The 17,808-nt window shown below is 42.9% G+C and overlaps 1 protein-coding gene across 1 annotated transcript; it reads right to left on the reverse strand.

The window, feature by feature from the left end:
* Window positions 1-1,222: 1,222 nt before the first annotated feature.
* Window positions 1,223-15,294, reverse strand: CALM2 (calmodulin 2). Its single transcript, XM_074579673.1, has 6 exons — window positions 14,838-15,294; window positions 10,223-10,253; window positions 4,798-4,941; window positions 4,617-4,723; window positions 3,588-3,723; window positions 1,223-2,135 (listed from the first exon to the last, which is right to left on the reverse strand). Exons 1-6 carry the CDS (start codon window positions 14,838-14,840, stop codon window positions 2,107-2,109), a joined length of 450 nt encoding a protein of 149 aa, XP_074435774.1. The 5' UTR covers window positions 14,841-15,294; the 3' UTR covers window positions 1,223-2,106.
* Between the last annotated feature and the right edge of the window lie 2,514 nt (window positions 15,295-17,808).

Below are 17,808 nucleotides of genomic sequence, written 5' to 3' on the forward strand. Positions count from 1 at the left end.
GTCTCAAGTAGTTCTGACGGTTCTGTCAAATTCTCCTCATCCTGTGCCACTTTAAACACTTACGTCTTATCCCCAGGCTCCTATGCCACAGGATGAAGACCAGATAGGAAGTGTTTGTTTGGTCACTTATTTTGTAGAAGGCAAGCCCTGACTGCTAGAATACTTAAGATTGACCACATAAGCTTCCTGAAACAGATTGCCAGTGCACAAGCAACAATTCTAAGGAATTCTGACGCTGGCAATTTAAAGACTTTTGACAAGCCTCCTTTGAAAAATCAATAGAGCTGCTCATAGTTCTTTGGGAGCAGAGCTTTAAGATCAGTGACCACAAGCATCTGATCATGTTAATCAGCTGTCCTAATTTTACATTTGCACTGTAATTACAAATACATCAAAGATGATTAAAACAGTTTTAAAACATTAGGTAACTGCTCTGCTGGGACCAGTGAGGGTAACCAGATGCAGGGGCCAATGCTTTGTTTAAAGGCAACCAGAATCCCCAAAGAAGATAACCATATAGCATAGGCACGATCAGTCAGTTCTTGCCAGGAGAGTACAGGGGCAAGGGGCACAAACAGCCTCTGACAATTCTTTTGAGGTTTTAGATTCATTCTTCATCAAAACCAGGTTTGTTTTCTGCTTTAAAAAAAAAAATTTTAAACCTTGACAAAAAACTAGGGCTAGAAGCACAGTCATGCTCATTAGCAGTTCAGTAAGAGAATGTTTTCCTTCTGTACTTTGAGCTGACTGCAACCTGAACGGCAACTCAGACACGTCAGTTTCAGAAAAGTCCAGGTATGATACTAAGTTACCCCAATGTGGCAGCTGACAGGGAATAAACTCCAAAATAATTAAAAGAAAGCAAACAGGTTTAGTTGTCCGAACAAGGAATTTTAATTTTAGGTCAACTATTGAACTAGGTCAACATCCAGTTCACAATGTCTACAGATAGTGGGCATAGCCAGTCACTACGGTAAGTTTATTGAAGCACCAAGCTCCACACAAGACTGTAAAATACATTTGAAACTGCTAGTAAGAAAGCTTCTCCAAGTCAACAATACTATTAAGGGCCAGAGTTTAAGGACTAAGTTTTCACCTTCCAAGCTATTTTAAGACAGCCAATCCATTGCATAAGCAAACCAAACTGCTACATACTGAAACACATAGAGCAGCAACTGTATTGAACAATTCCTGTAAATAATTCAAGGATACATTGAAACAGTATGGGTAAATTGTAATTTTTTATTGGAAAACAAATATACAACTTGGAATGGATTTGAGGCAAATCGTGCCATAAGCAGATTTTTTTTTTTGAAAATAAGTGGCTAAACAAAGTTTAAAAAGCATAGTAACAAGAGGAGAAAAATGTTTTCTGGTACAGGACCAGCAGTACAAAAAAAACTTGTGTACGAGTACCTGGATAAATCACCCGTTTTGCATTAGTGCAACTTAAGTTTCATATTGTTGACTGTCAATCGTCCACAACGTTAAGACTCCACATTTCAACAACATGTTACAGGTATGGCCACAAGCAAGTTACTGTGAAGCAAGCTAGGAGAATGATTTTTACAGTGCATTAGCCACATGTATATATACTATTCACATGGTTTTATCCTGGAGTTAGCTGCAAGAGTCCTTATCCTCCATCACAGAAAGCGCAATAAACTCCTTTATGTACTGGAGAACTAGAGCCAGCATGTCGCTTTAACTAAGGAATTGCTAATGCATGGTAAACCCTAGCTTACTTTATGTAACTTGTCACACTAGTCATACCTAAGTCTCCTAAAGAAAGCTACTTTTTTATTTTTAAACAGACAACCCAGATGTTCCCTCAGTTAACCAACTCCATCTAACTTTAGATGTGCAGAAGGGCTTAAATATCCAGAGTAAGCCACATGCAACATTTGTTACTTAGATCAATTTTCCAAAAATCAGAACAATGACAGTAAGATAAAGGAGAAAAACATGGAGGAATGGCCTTCTAATTACTATACATGCATATTCTTTTGACAGTAAGGGAAAAACCTTTTACAGATAAGTTACAAACAGAGAAAAGGCAAATAAACAATTTTGTACAAGAAATTTAACACATTCTGTACAACGTCTTCACTTCGCTGTCATCATTTGTACAAACTCTGTAAAAGGAAAGAGTTGCATAAGAGTTATTTAGAGAAAAATCAGAATTGCAAGATCTTAGAAGTGATCTGACTTACTAGTGCTGAACACTGTTTCAAAACTATGTTTTCAGTTACACTCAAAAGCATCTTCAAGATAGTCCCCTTTTCCACCATCACACCTAAAAACCTCCTCTATTTTTAACAGCAAAAGGCCTCTACTTTTATCAAAAATGTTAGTCCATCAAGAGACTGGGGAACAGCCTTACTTCCAAAATAAAACCAGTACAGGGTCCCTCATGCCTACTAGCTTATAGATAAGGGACAAGCTATCTAAGAATGACTAAGAGATCCACAGGAATTGTGCTGAAGCGATACTCAGTTAAGCAGGTGTACAAGCAAAACACTGCATTGGTTTGAACTTTTTTCAAAGCAGAATAGCTTAAGTCTTACTATTTTACATGACTGTCTTTAAGCAACTGAATCATTGCTTATTCACAGCACATTGGAAGTTAGATCCCACAAAATAGGATTCTTCACTTATCTTGCTGAACCATAGCATCAGGTGCAATAACAAAAAGAAACCAGGAACCTAGAAGGAGTTAACTGGTTGCTCAAGTTTCCAAAGAGCAACAGGAATGAAGAGGGATGCCTACCCTCTCTAGCGCCAGCCTCTGAACAGTCTATTCATAAGTACAGTTAATGGAGCAGCAGCCTTGTTCCTAAAAACGCCTTTTTGCTCACAGGTGAGCACTCATCCCGAGGCTGCAACCAAAAAGGCCTTAAAGGGAAGCCACACCTATACCTCAAAAACAGTAAGGGCATTATCTGAAAATACCCTAGCTCTTTTCTATAAGATGTTCAGAAAGTTAAAATGAAAACCAGCTTAATGCTTCTGAGTTACAAGCAATTACCTAATAGAACTCCTCCTGCTTGCATGACTTTATTTAAGCTTCAATGCCAGCAAGAATGAAGGAAATAAAAACAAACTACTGCTGCAGCTGATTTATGTGAAATTATTAAAGAGGTCTTTCTAAAAGGTCTTGAAATTCCTGTGTATTTTAGAGGCTTCCCCTTTAATTACTAATTTTAAAAGCATTAATGAAAAATGAGTGGCTTTAGCTACAGTCAGACCAACATTCATTAGTGAACAGAACGGCATGAGAACACATCAGCTAGCTTCCTTATTCTAATGGTCAATTAGACATCATTAGATTTTCAAAGTTATTTCTTACACTACACCGCTGAATAGTCATTTTTTGCCTTTGGCACAAAGGTAGCAATAACCCACTCAAACTTAAACCTATTTAGAGGTACACAATGTACATACTAAAAGACATTAGCTTAGAGGAACACTAACTGTTGAGATCTCAACTGAAAATGCCCTATTTAAACCTGGTGTGGCTATCAGCATCTACACAACCGCCATCACGAGAAGTGCTACACAAAGAGAGTCAGTTAACAACTTCTTACCTTCATAGTTTACTTGACCATCACCATCAATGTCTGCTTCCCTAATCATTTCATCAACTTCTTCATCTGTTAGCTTCTCCCCAAGATTTGTCATCACATGACGGAGTTCTGCAGCACTAATGTAACCATTACCATCCTGGGAGGGGAAAAAAGGAAGACTGGAGTAGATTTGTGTAAGGCCTAGCATCTTAACTATAACTTAAGAATACTGCAGAGCAAGGTGACTACTAAGAAGTTAGCATAGCTTTAACCACTAGCATTTGCACAAGGCAGATGAAAGCTTTAAGTGTGTCTTCAGTATTGTCTAGAATCTTCGTCTTAGAGACATTTTAAAAAAGCAACTTATCCAATACAGTCTACTTTGGCTGCCCCATCCCAATACACTTTTTAATCACTGACAAAGCAACAAGCACCTTTTGCAACCTATGCCTATTCAATCATGTGACTATCTGGTTCAAGTGTCTATTTCCTAGAATAGAAGCTACTTATCTCATTCACCTGTTTGACTGGAGTCCAGCACAAAGCCACAAGGCCTTCAGAGACCACTTACATATTCCATCCTTGTTGGGACACTGGATATCAAAGTTCTAGTGTATACGAACTCTGGACTGACTTTTTCCTCCCCATGCCCCGAGGTACTTAACATCATATATTTTCTGTTTTAAAGTGCATCTTGCTTAAGAAGCTGATTAACTTTAGACTTATTTAGCAATTTACTCAGTAAAGACTAAGCAAAAGATTTAAAAGATTACCATTTTAAATATTTAAGCAATTTCCCTGACAGCCTTGAACAAGTATTTAAGTATTACCGCAAGTGGTATCTTAATAGTACCACCCACTACTATCACTATGACTCATTTGACTTTCAAGCACAGTACCACAGTAGACTGAACTTCAGGGTGACTAGTTAACCTAGAGGTTCTAGGTGACAGGACTGCAGGTACCCCCTCAATTCCATGAGGAAGCTCATTAGAAGTCAGATTGAGTTGTCATTAACAGAAATATTTGGAAAGGCGAACATTTTAGTACCTTGTCAAACACACGGAACGCTTCTCTAATTTCTTCTTCACTATCTGTATCTTTCATTTTTCTTGCCATCATTGTCAGAAACTCTGGAAAGTCAATTGTGCCATTGCCTGCAAGATAGTTACTTTGTTAGAAAAAACACATTTCCAGCAGTTTATTAAATTACTTATCAGTAAAATCTTACCATCAGCATCTACTTCATTGATCATATCCTGTAGCTCTGCTTCTGTGGGGTTTTGACCAAGCGATCTCATCACTGTCCCCAACTCCTTTGTAGTTATAGTACCATCACCATCCTTGTCAAATAGTGAAAAAGCTTCTTTGAATTCTGTACAACAGAAAAGGAGTTAATACCTTCAGATTTGAAATGTTAAGTTTAATTGTTTAAGAATCAATTGCTGCTTACTGTTGTAAGTTACAAAACTTGATTTCATTCTCTTAAGACAACTTTGGTATACTGCTCAGTCTGCTCTAATTGTAATGCCAACATGGAAGCACCAGCATCTGGAAAACAACCTGCCAGCCTACCAGTCAACCATGTTTTGACCTAAACAAGATGAAAGGTCATCCATGTAAGAAGTACTCAGACATTTGTTACTATCTATCTTGAACAAGAATCCCTAATAGAGAGCTCAAAGGAACAGCCATCTCCAACTAGAATGATCCACATCCTTGGTAGGAACTGTTTATCTCATGAGAAAGTAGTATGAAATTACTTTAAGAAAGCTGAAAAATGGTACTCAAAATACAAATGCTACAGCTTAATAGCACTTCTATTACTAATAGAGGAGACCAGTCAATGAAAAAAAGGTATAATCAGACCAAAATAAAAATAAGTTTCTCATTATAACTCACTTCCACTGGACATGTAAGTCTGAACAGTATATGCTACGTGAAGCTCCAGTACCTAGCACCACAGGTCTTTAACACTTGGCCACACCTAGCTACAAAGGAACTTCTCCCAGCTCTCTCTCCCACTGGACTTCTGCAGTTCTTCAGCCTATGTATATACACAACTCCAGTCAGTTGTTCAAGGAGGAAAGTCACTGGAGTCTCAATTTCTGAAGAGCTGCGTAGAAAACTGCTTCAGCCCTACCGTATTCAGAAACAGCTTTTACAGAACTAGTCAAAAACAGCTGTAAGACTGCTTAACTGTGTTTCAGTGCTACCTCTTAGCCCTCTACAATGGCTGTATTGTAGCCAGCAACATTAATACAAGCATGACATGTTTAATTGTCCAGTCCAAAAGTGGAGTTGGTTTTAATCCATGCCATCTGTTTGTCTTTGGCCACAGACCTTAGGCTCGCTCGCTGGACTGTAGTAGCTCACACACAAATTACAGTTAAACATGAAAACTTATCTATTCCCTTGTATAGTTCAGATCCTTTTACAGCTTTCAAGGCACCCGAGATCATGCCTTTGGAGAACTCGTTAGCTCAAGGGTACTCCCGCATCAGAAATACTTCCAAGAATTAATTTTTCAACATTTCCAAGCAGCCAGCTTTCCAGATGGTGGGTTTCCCAGACCAGAGTTAGTCACAGTAAAAGTTGTGTTTTCACATGAACTGCATAAAGTCTTACTTCATCCATTTCATACTCTGAAACACTCGAGGTTAGCACAAGCTGGCAAGTGTTAAAAACGCAACTACAAAAATAAGCTTTTTATAGTTCATGAATGCAGCTGTAATACCAGAGCCACAGTTGAGTCCCATCCAGGAAAAAAACACTCTTCTACATCTAATAGTTTGAAATGTTCCAAAAGCCAACTCCCGCTGTTTAGCACATAAGAATCAGAGCAAGGCTAGCACAGCACCAGACAAAAGTGTTTTTCAAGCCAGTATTGTATAATCAAAAAGCAGAAACAGGCCTACCCAAACAGGCAGCTATAACCTGTACCTACAGTAACTTCCAACAAGTCTTTGGGGCTAGTTTCAGTTAGCTTGGATGCAATACACAGGTTTATCAGGAGTAAAGTTTTACAGCAGGGAAGCAAAGGCTTTTGTGTCAAGCCTAGAATAGAAGTTCATAGCCTATTATGGAAGGACCTCAACAGGGGAATACTGAATCTTCATCAAGAGTCAGGTACTCACTTTTTATTCAAAGCATTTAGCTGTTAACCACTTTATCCTTAGCTTGAAGGTCAACTGTCACTAACCCAAAGACAAACCAGACTTCACAGTACTGCAATGATCCTGCTTAAAATAAGTAATACTTAATTGTTACACAAAATTCAAAGTCTTGCTTTGGGCCATTCAGTAGTATATTCTGAACACTTGCAGTGAATTACTCAAAGGACAACTCTTCACCTTTCTTTTACTCAGAGATGCTATAGGCTAAGAAACAACCAGCTGTAAATCATAACCATAAAGTAAAGCAAGTAAAAAATAAGCAGCATATTCCTGTTTGAAATGCTGAATCAAGTTAGGAATACAATCAAAATACCTCTTTAACCACTTGCAGGAATCACCTCCGCTAGTTAAAACAAAGGAGTAATAATCTATGCAGATATAGTTTAGACTAGAACAAGAACAACCCAGTGTAGCTTTGGAGGGTTTGTGTCAGTGGCCAGTGAAGGCAGCTATAAAATACTGAAGTTTAGGGAGCAACTCAATTCTGGCTTCCTGCAACATAAGATTATAAAACACACTTCCCACACTTAACACCTTATGACTCCATGTCACATGTAAGCAAATCCTCCCTTTATTCAACACTCCTCCATATCAACCTGCAAATGAAAATTCTCCTGTATTCTAGACAAGGCTAACCTATCAGAAACCTGAGGACAGTGCTGGCAGAACCACTCATCTTCAGGACAGGATACAAGGTTTCAGCCTTTCCTTCCTTCCAAAAAGCACACTGCATCAGAAGGAAAGACTACTTCCAGGCCCCATGAAAGAAAGGCTAGTCCAACAGAATGTGAACTCTTAACAGCCTAGCTCAAAATGTTCTATTTAATAGCTTCTGAGGCATCTCTGCACCACATCACCTTTCCAGATGAAGCAGCAGTCTTCAGTGACCTAATATGTTCAGTGAACCAGAACTACCATTGCCACTCTCACACAGTTTAGCCAGCTATGTCTGGAACTTTTATAGAACACCAATTGTTCTCTTCACAGCTACCAGGAGCTCAACACTTAAACATGGCTATTTCTACTATGAAATAAATTCTAAATAGCTCTTGTGGTCAGATCCCCAACAGAGAAGTGCAGCATACTAGAGGAGCAAGGCAAAACCAACACCATACATAGGCCTACTTCTTCAGAGAGCCCATTTAGACCCCTTTGAGGTTAGTGGAAGAAGTATAGCTCACTAGAGCAGTTACTCTGGGACAAAAGCATCTATAAAGGTGTCAACCCCTCTCCCCCACCACTCACAAATGGTCCTGACCTATATACCTTTTTAAAACAACGCATGACCAAATGGATACCCATTTGACTTGGCAACGTCAATTCTTACTGAATGAAACTGCAACTAGCATTCACGTTCTGTATCTACTCAGGTTTCAAAATCAATCTTTCATATGAACAAAACCTGAGAAGTCTTTCACCTCTACCTATTATGACAAGAAGCTTCAGTCCTGTATGACCAGTGAGTTCCACAGGAAGTAAGAACATCTGCAATCTTTAACAACTGTATTCTGGTGCTTCACAGCAGAGTTGAAAGATTTGTTTTAAGCCCAGAAGTGCCTGCTTTAACTAACTACTTCATCCTTCCATTTTAGAAGGGGAATGTTGTCTCCACCTTGTAGTACCACTTTCATAAGCTCACCTTCAAACCAAAAGCAAGGTATCTTCAAATAAACTGAAATGGAATGGTAGGGGGCTCAGGCCTTTAAAACAACAAGGCCTCTGTAAAACATGCAAACTGTACCTGTAACAGTTTTCCCATGCAAGACACTGGCCTTCATCAGCAAAACTAAGCAGTCTGCTTAGTCAACTGCAACCCTTCTTAAACAGTAGTAGGATGGTTCCCTAACAGGCCAGCAGTGGGCTTATACCTTCACATCAGAGGTTCACAGCTTACTTGCAAACACATTTGCTTCATGAAATACCATAGCTGAACTGAAAGTGATAGGCCATTTTACACTGTATACTGATACTAACTTATGTTTTTGTTCTTTCCACACGGATGAAAACCCTCTATACCAGTATGACAAGCTTACTAATACTCACTTTTGGCTCTGAGAACTATACTATCACTACTGAATAGCTAACATTTGCACTAATCCTGAGGTAGTGTTAATGAGCTTCCTGTTTATATTCCATAATCAGCTACATCAACTAATAAAGCTTCTACAGTTAAGAACTGGAACAATGAACCATTATTGAAAAGACAACAGTGACAATTGATAAAGCCTGCTCCAACTAAACTGATCACAAAACCCTTAAGATATGTAGGCCACTTCCAGAAAAAAAAAATCTCAAGCTTGTGCTTACTCATAAGACAGTACCATGGCAACAAGTAAATAGACTAAGGACTTTCCACAAAACCATAATTAGTCTCCTATGAGTTAAGCAAGCTTCTGAAGTCTAAAAGCAGAACAGAAGAATGTTCTTACACTTCAAATTTGGCAATTATGGTAAAAACAAACTAGGTCATTATGACACTTCTGTTTAATACAGTGTCTTCAAGAGCTGCACCATAGTTAAATAGCAATAGCCCTTAAAGACTGTTATTTGCATGCTTGACTTGGTACTATTAGATTAGCAGAATCCTAACACCCTCCAAAGTCATTTCAACATGACAGTATACACAATGAGACTTTCTAATGTTAACGCTATACACTTGTCAGATCAAAACCCCTGAAGTTTTTGAATGTCCATGGCAAGGCTGAATTCTGCATTACTCGCTTTAAGTCACAACAGTTACTGAAGTTGAAATCATTCTCCAGAGACCAGTGACAGATACTAGGTTGTGCAGCCTGCATAAGCAGGAGACATCATAACCAGAAGAGTTTTAGTCATTAGTAGACAGCTGTCAGCGCATAGAAACCATTGCTAGGGGGCCACAGATGTACACAGAAGATGTAAGAGATGCATATTTGTTTAAGCATTTCAGAGCAAGCCCCAGACCATCAGAACAGCGCACAGAACACTTGTGTCCAAGTATACAACGCAGTTCCAAAAATGGAATATCAAGTGTTGTCATTATGAAGCCAGTCTCCGCTGTCTTAAAAAAAAAGCTACTCTCAAACATCTCCGCTAACAGGAGACCACAAAGTAAATTATTTTTGCCTTCTGTTAGAAGAGCGCTCCAGATTCCAAGCCTTCACCAGATATTCAAGCACCCCACCCCCCCACCTTCAGTCTGCACTTGGGACAATTCTATAGTCATAACAGAAAAAAAGAAAAAACAGTCCCAAGTCTACCAGCTAGTAAAGCTATGAGGACTGTCTAAATATTCTCGCGAACAAAACTTCAGATTCATTGTATCCATGGTGCTTTTACAGTAGCTAAATCTGTAAAACTTAAGACAACAAATTAAAACATTCCACAGTATTTCTTTAGTACCTAAGAAAGATAAATTATCCTGTGTGACACAGACTGTCACTGGATTAAGAGATGTGCCAGGTCAAGTAGGAGTAGCAACACAGCGCATAAAAACCTCACCTGCAATCTGCTCTTCTGTCAGTTGATCAGCCTGCAATAAAAGAGAAAATCGTTATAGTTGTAGCAGAAGTTCAAGGCAAAATAAGACACAGGCCTCCAAACATGGTAGCTGCTCTTCAGGACTTATCTGTAGCATTATGAAATAGTTCTAACTAACACAGCTCAAAGTCATCAGGATTGCTTGCTAAGTGAGAATTGACAGCCTGTCCTCATTTTCAACCCCACAATATCTGGTATACCCAAATAACGGATTACCATGGATATCAATCAATCACCCAAGCAACACTAGCAAACTCAAGGCACACAGGTCCCTCTAGACCGGTTTAAAAACTCATTAGCACAGCAGACTACTGGTAGTAATACTTTGGTAAACTAGTCTCAGCTTTAACACTAAACACTTTAGGTCTAAGTAATGCAGCTGTAATGCCCAAGCCCCAAATTTAAGGCAGACTGGTCTGTTCTGCTTAGTTACGATGCTATAATTAGAAAAATATACTCTTCTCTAGAATTCAATCATCCCCTGATTAACATGAAGCTTTATGTCCAAGACCTGACCACAAAAAAAAAAAAAAAGAGTCCATATAATCAGTACTGGCAGCTTTAGCCCAAACTGGCAATTTCAATGCATTTGTCATATGGCTGTCTAAACTTTTTTCAGACCACTGTCTACAGACTCAAGTAGCATAAAGTAGTTTACAGGGCCAAAAGAGAAAGGTTCAGTGGCGCAAGACATAACTTCTCTATCAGTTGGGTAAGCCCCAGTTTATACCTCCATTTTGCTCTATCATTGGACAGTTTCACATCAACTGGATTTGATAGCAATCAAAGAGCACAAAGCTGTTTGAGGACTGTAGAAATACTTTCCCTAGGTCTTCAAATCAGCTGATTCTTCAAATAAATTCTAGATAGCTTCAGTTGAGTTGCAGTAACAAGGCCATACATTTCCTTCAAGAGAGCTCCCTGAGCTCTTTACCCCATGGTACTCCACCAAAGAGACAAAAAAACCCCAAAACTCTAATATACAGAAAAGATACAATCACTGCCCAAGTTCAACACAGCTTGTTTTAGTTTTGTTCCTACTGCAATCATTTTGGCAACAACCTTTTTATAATTACTGCAATATTGACAGTTAGAAATGTTTTCAGTCATTAGCTGTGCCCACAAACATCTCACATCAGCCATCTGTCAATGCAATACTTAGAAAAAAGGTATATACACCACCTGTCAGTTTTTCCTTTACTAACTTCAATTTGAATTACATTTCTATACTGCAAACAGCCTTAGAAGTTACCCGCTTCTGGTTATTCTTCCTGTAACAGAAGGAAAGTTAGCTGCTCGAGCAGCCATACAAGAGCTAAACTGCTCACAATAAAAATATGCACACAATACAGAAACAGCTCAAGATGAAGGCCACTATCAGCAATTTCTCAGACTGCCTGTGGCTCACCTGCTCTTAAGAATCAAGACCACACTACTGAGCAACTCTAAAGAGCCACCAATTGGTATTTGCATCTATAGACTCCACTTGTTCCCATTTCAGCAGCTGTAGAAGTATTCCCATGCAGGGTCATCTTTTTGCAGTTTTTGTTTGGTTTGGTTTTTTTTAAAAGATGGTCTAGGGTGGCAGCAACACTGCTGAGAACATCACCAATTCAACACCAGTCTTTGAGATGGAAGCATTCTGCTGGTCACTTAAGAGAAGCCTAACAGATTCTCGCTTGTCTGGAGTGTATCATTAACACAGTCAGACTCATACCTTTGCATGCTATTTACATTTTTATTGCTCGAGTAAGGACAATGATGTGCTATATTTCTGCAGGATATTTATATCCACAGAAAGCTGTAGATCAGATTTAAGTAGCAAGAACCTAGTTTATTTAGGTCAATACTTATGGGTTACCAAGTTGAGGCACATACTGTTTTATATAAACAGTTTTATATAAAGACATGACATTAAGCAGTGTTTAAGCTGGTGAGTGTTCTTGAACTCTTCCTCTCTTAACTTTTCCAGCAACTTAAAACATCCTATAGCCACTAACCATAAATTTGGATAAGCTTTGTCAGCACCTGTAAGAAGAACAGTGTTTCAGAAGCGCACAACGCTTATTAGAAGCCACAGGTATACGGCAGTTGAAAGATAAGCTCGGAGGTGGGGCAAGGTTGAACAAACACCATCTGTACTCTGCAGTGCTAGGCTCTGCAGGGACTGCTGCGCAACAGCAGTAAAAGGCGGAGCCAGCAAGTCTGCCAGATCACTCCCTCCCCATGCCACTCAGGTGGAGGGCGATCAGCCCGGATCCATGCCTGAGCCTTACAGGCCACCGTCGTCTTCCTAGAAGGGCCTTCTAGAGTTCTTTGTCCTGAACTTAAGCTAAATACTCATGCACCATACATGCGACAGTATGCACACCTTCAGTAACGCAACCCAACTTCTGAAACAAACAGTTAAAATTGCATTTGTAACATGCCTATGCTGAAGTTTTGACATGCCCCTTACTATGGCCTAGATCCACCTGAAAACCTCCTTTGATGAAGTCAGGGAACCCAGCATAGCTTTGCCACGGCATTCTCTGATTCATGTTGCAGCACTTTCATTTTCACTGCAACAGCTTCCATTCCCCCACCCCCAGATTATGTTGAGGGCCTGACAAAGAATGTAAGCCTCCTAGGAAAGAAGGGGAACTGCTGCCTGTGCAGCAGTTTCAGTGGCACATGCAGCCTCTAGAGGTAGTGTTTCGTTACAGTCGTAGCTGCTATGCAGTAACCGGTTTGGAAGGTCCTCAACAGAGCTGACAAACACCGCCTGATAGAGAGCTACCAGCAAACCACAGAACTGATGACACCATTCCCCTCCAAAACTTGGCATTTTGGTGTACTTCACGGGTGTTAGATCTGAATGGACAGTTCTGATCTGGCAAGATTAACTGAAAATCAACAACTAGATGGACTAGCATTATGCTTATAGTAAGTTAGCTTTATTTTGGGAGCAAAGCATGATGCTTTGTCTAGCATGTACAGTACTGGACAACACATATTCACAGGTTTAGCCAGTCTGGTCTGTCAGGATGAACTATAACCACACTCGGAGTGACACTGTGCCTCCTGGACACACCCATTTTTATATAGACCTTGCTTGGAGATACTCCATTTTTGGTTCTGATGGTGACTAAAAGCAGCAAGAGTCTTTTGCTGCTAGATTCACTGTTTTTTTCCTTTATAGATGGTTTGCTGTATAGGTTCCCAATTCAAGCAAAATAACAAATTCGGGCTTCTGTTCACCGAATTTCTTTGCCCAGAGAGAGCACTTAAAAAAACCCCCTCAATTTTAAGTACCCACCGTTCACATTAGACATGGCGAGCTGATAGTGATATGACTCCTTAAAAGCATGTAATGAATGAAAAGGCAGTTCCACTATACTGCATCTTCTCTAAATGCAGAGATAGTACTACAAGTGGTCATTGGTGTTGCTTTTGCAACGTAATTGTTCCATTTTGTACGTGTTTCAGTATCCACTTGTTTAAATTTAAAAAAGCTAAACTCGTATCCTTTAGACCGAATTTGAAACAATTCTCCAATTCCACAGAATGTGTTCTATTTCGACAGTTGGTTAAAATCCTAAACAAACGTATTGCTAGGAAAAATAAATTGTGGTTGATCAAGAAAATGCAGGACAGTCCACCGCAATGACCAAAACGGGACGCCAGAAACTGTTTAAAAAAATTATATATAAATCCCTTTTTCAATAGAGCCACCGACAGCAAGGCGTTATCATGAAATCGGCAGGGGAGAGAGCGGCTCCAACGTGAGCTGACAACAGGTCTAGCGAGGCGGGAGATGGTGCAGTGAGGCAGCCTGCCCCTCATCATCATGCTGCTCAGAAGCTGCAGGGCTCCGCATTGCATTATTACCAGGCGCAACACACCTCGCTAGAGAGCCAGACATCTTAGGCGCCCGCAGCAGCCGGCTGCCGCGCCGCTGGGCTCCCTGGCCCCATTCAGCCGCGCACGCCGGCTTGCCGGGGAGGGGGAAAGGCGGAGGGGAGAGTGGGGGAGGAAGCGATAAGAAAGTGGAGCTGGTGCCATCGTGGCAGGCTCCTTCCCCCCCTCCCGGCACCCCCCACGCGGGTCTCCTCCCAGGAGGAACCGTTATCTGCCGCTCTGCTTCCCCCCCCCCCCCACCGCCCCGAGCCGACACACGCCCCGACAAAGCGTCATGGCGCTGGAACCGAGTGGCAGTTTGAATTTTGAATCCGCACCAACGCCCCAGGGGCGGGAAAGGGACCCGGGCGGGATTCGTTCACCACCACCACCACTTCCTCCTACGCGCCGACACGGCGCCTCCGAGTGGGACCCTCCGCCGCAGCCTGCCCGTGCTGCCGGGCTCAGCCAGCCGGCCACACCGAGGGACACCTTCACCCTCTCTCACCCTTCTGCAGGCGACCCCACCCCACACCAGCCAAACCACCTGTCCCCTCTGTGCTCCCCCACACACATCCACACCCAAACCACAAGCGCGCGCACGCACATACACACACACACACACCCCCCCCCCCACCCCGAGCACCCGACCAGCACCCGCAAAGCCGCGTCGCTACCCCATGCCCAGGCAACTCACCATGGTGTCTCGGCCTGGCTGCGGGGTGTGGTGGAAGCTAACGGCTGCACGGGGCACACGAGCAACCTGCCCGCTCTACGGCTCGCCTCACACTGAGCCCTGCCCGGCCGCCAGCAGTGCCTCATAAACCGCCTCACAGCCCGCCCGGATCGCTCCGCGCCGCTCCCTCCCCCTCCCCCCCCCCTTTCCCCTCGTCTGGGAAAGGAGCTGCGAAAGAAGTCCCGGCTCTTCGCGCTCTTCTCTGCTGCCCCCCCCTCCCCGCACCCCGACCGCGTCCCCTTTCTGCCCCCCCACCCGCTCCTTGTCCACAAGCCCCCCCGCGGGAATGGGCGAGATGCGGGGAAAGAGCGAGGGAGGGGAAGCGCTTGTGAAACGGCGGGAGGGGGGGTTTGCCGAAGGGGGTGGTGGTGGGGGAATGTGTGATGGTGGTATCAGGCTGAGGGGACTATTTCACCGGGCGGAAGAGGATCTTAGAAAAAAAAAAAAAAAGCCGGGGAGTGCGGCGACTCCAGAAAGGAAGGCGCCGATTGGTGGATTCGTACCTGCAATGCGTCACTCGGACGTTAACCGCCTCCCTCCCCCCCCGCTTCCCCTCACACACTCACCCCCCCACACCACCACCACCGCGCCCGCAATGCGTGAGGCCCGGCCCAGTGCGGTGGGGGCCAGGCCCGGGACGGCCCGCTCCCGGGCCGTCCCGGGCCTGGCCCCCACCGCACTGGGATAGCCTGAAGGGACGGGGAGAAGAGCTGCGGCAGTCAGAACGTTTCAAGCCTTATCGCGCTGCGCTCCGGGGAAAAAAAATGCGCACACCCCCCCCTCCGCCGCCTTCACGGAGTTACTAAAAGAGATCTCCCTCCGCATCCAGCGCAGTCCGGCGAAAAAAAATATTCCCCAGTTCCCTCTGCATAAACCGTGAAGGGGGGCTTCGTCGCGGGTAGCGTTGTTTTAAAAGAAAAGAAGTTCCCCCCCCCCCCCAGCTTATGAACCACCTCTGCCCTGGGCTTGTGGCTGAGGAGGATGGATGGCCACCAGTTCCTGAGCTAAAAATCTCGATTTTTCTAAGGTGCGTTTGGGCAAATTGCCTCAGGCATAACTTCCAAACTCGCAAATGTGTTTTCAAGTCCTAACAGCCTGCTTAAAATCGACGGGTAATTCGGCGAGTAGCTGCAGCGTTGGCTGAGGCTGGTGAAAGGCCTACCTGTCATTTCCTACTGCCACAAGGCTTCTTTGGGGACCACAAATACATTATTATTAAACTTCGGGGGCCCAAGCCTTGAGTTTTCTCACCCAAGTTTGAAAACAAGTTACCGGTCGCATCGCAGTCAAAATCGTCTGCTTCCATATCTATCGCAAAAATAACTTCATTGATATTTATGCAGTACTTATAAATGAGTATTATTTTATACCTGTCTACTCTGTGCTCCCCTTAAACAAACCAGAGCGATGGCTCTCACTGAAGGGGTTTTGCTCATCTCTGCTCCTCGCAGTCATTTTGTTCCACAGGCCATGTAAACGGGATGTACTTAGGAAGGGACTGGCGTCAACAAACTCTTTGCAAAAATCCTGTGTTTTTCCCCTCAAGAATATTAATTTAAATTCTCAGGCTGGCTCTCTTGTCAGAGGTAATCCCGTGTCCCCCCGAATTCAGGAACAAAGGGGAAAAATCGGAACAAGGCCTGGTTTCTTAAATTAGTCAGAGACCCCTTCGTCAAGCCCAGTGCCTCTACCTCACCTTGTGATCGCAGGCAACACAGAAAACACCACCCTAGACTTAAATTTGGCCTTTGGCCTTGAAATCTGAAGTTACTATTTTGTGATATGTTAGCTTTTTAGGCCTCCTTTCCCCTTAGATGTATTTATAGCCCCCAAATCAAACTATTGTCTTTTCAAACACTGATGACATTTTTAAAATGTGTGATATATAGCTAGATGAATAAAATACTTTTCAGAGACGGCAATAAGTGCCAAGGTTATTGCTATGCACACCTCCTCATACCTCCGTGATATGAAATAGAAGCAAACCCCCAGCTATGGTCAGGCTGTGCTCGATACAGATAGATGTGGCATCAAGATGTCTTCAAGCAGTTCTACTCCTCCCTGTGCCCCCTCTGGTTCAGTTTTAAGGATTGCTCCGACGTTCCCAACTTCTCTACAGCCCCAGAGGCGTGAATCACTTGCAGACAAGTTCTTGACCAAAAAATTCGTCACCCGCTCTAGATTTGGGATAAAAGCGGCATGGCATCGCTCCGGGTGCGTGTGTGTCACACCCTGAAATCTGGAGCAGGGCAGAGCGCCGGTGCGTCTGTCTGGAGCAAAACCATCTTCCATGGAGACGCTAGCTTGGGTCCTGGCAAAGAAACACCCACCTGTGCCTGGTGCTGGGCCTGATTTACCAAGCCCTTTCTTTCCTTGGCGCCTGTCCTTTATCCTCGCAGTATCTCGGAGAGGCAAAGCATCGTGATACGCAGCTTCACGGGCGGGTTACTCAGGTGCCAAGGCTCAAGGAATCCATTGAGATGAGGTACGTAAACCCTTCTGTGAAGCAGGTCCCCAGAGATTCGATGAAAAGTATATGGGAGGGCTGTAGCGAGACAGCCTGCTCTGCCCGAGTCCTGTTCCTGGAATTTGCTACTGGCCGCCTCAGGAGCACAGAGGCTGTAGGAAGCATGAAGCCCACAGCGTAAATAAAGTTTAGGCTCTTTAATTGTGGCCTAAGGGTCTGTGGTGGAGCAAGGACTTGAATGCAACAGTTTCAGGTCCCAAAGAATCATTTATTTCTGCATATGCCCATTAAAGTATTTGGTATGTGTAATTTATTAAATTCTTCATACTCTTTTCAGTTATGTTCAGTTTCCTCTAAAGGTAAAAGAGGTGGTCATTCAGAGCATCCTCTCTCTCCCATATGTTTCCTATGTCCCCTGGTTCCTTGATCGCTTTCTCTCCCCTTTCTCTGTTCTTGTGTGTCTCC

Source organism: Larus michahellis, chromosome 3 (genome assembly GCF_964199755.1).
Source record: "Larus michahellis chromosome 3, bLarMic1.1, whole genome shotgun sequence".
Classification (NCBI taxonomy): Eukaryota; Metazoa; Chordata; class Aves; order Charadriiformes; family Laridae; genus Larus; species Larus michahellis.

What these genes read in the sequence shown, in the direction of transcription:
- CALM2 (XM_074579673.1), bottom strand. An exon ending in GACAGAAGAGCAGATTGCAG is followed by an intron (nt 4,942 to 10,222) that starts GTGAGGTTTTTA and finishes TCTGTTGTACAG; the next exon opens with AATTCAAAGAAGCTTTTTCA. An exon ending in CGTTCCGTGTGTTTGACAAG is followed by an intron (nt 3,724 to 4,616) that starts GTACTAAAATGT and finishes TTCCCCTCCCAG; the next exon opens with GATGGTAATGGTTACATTAG.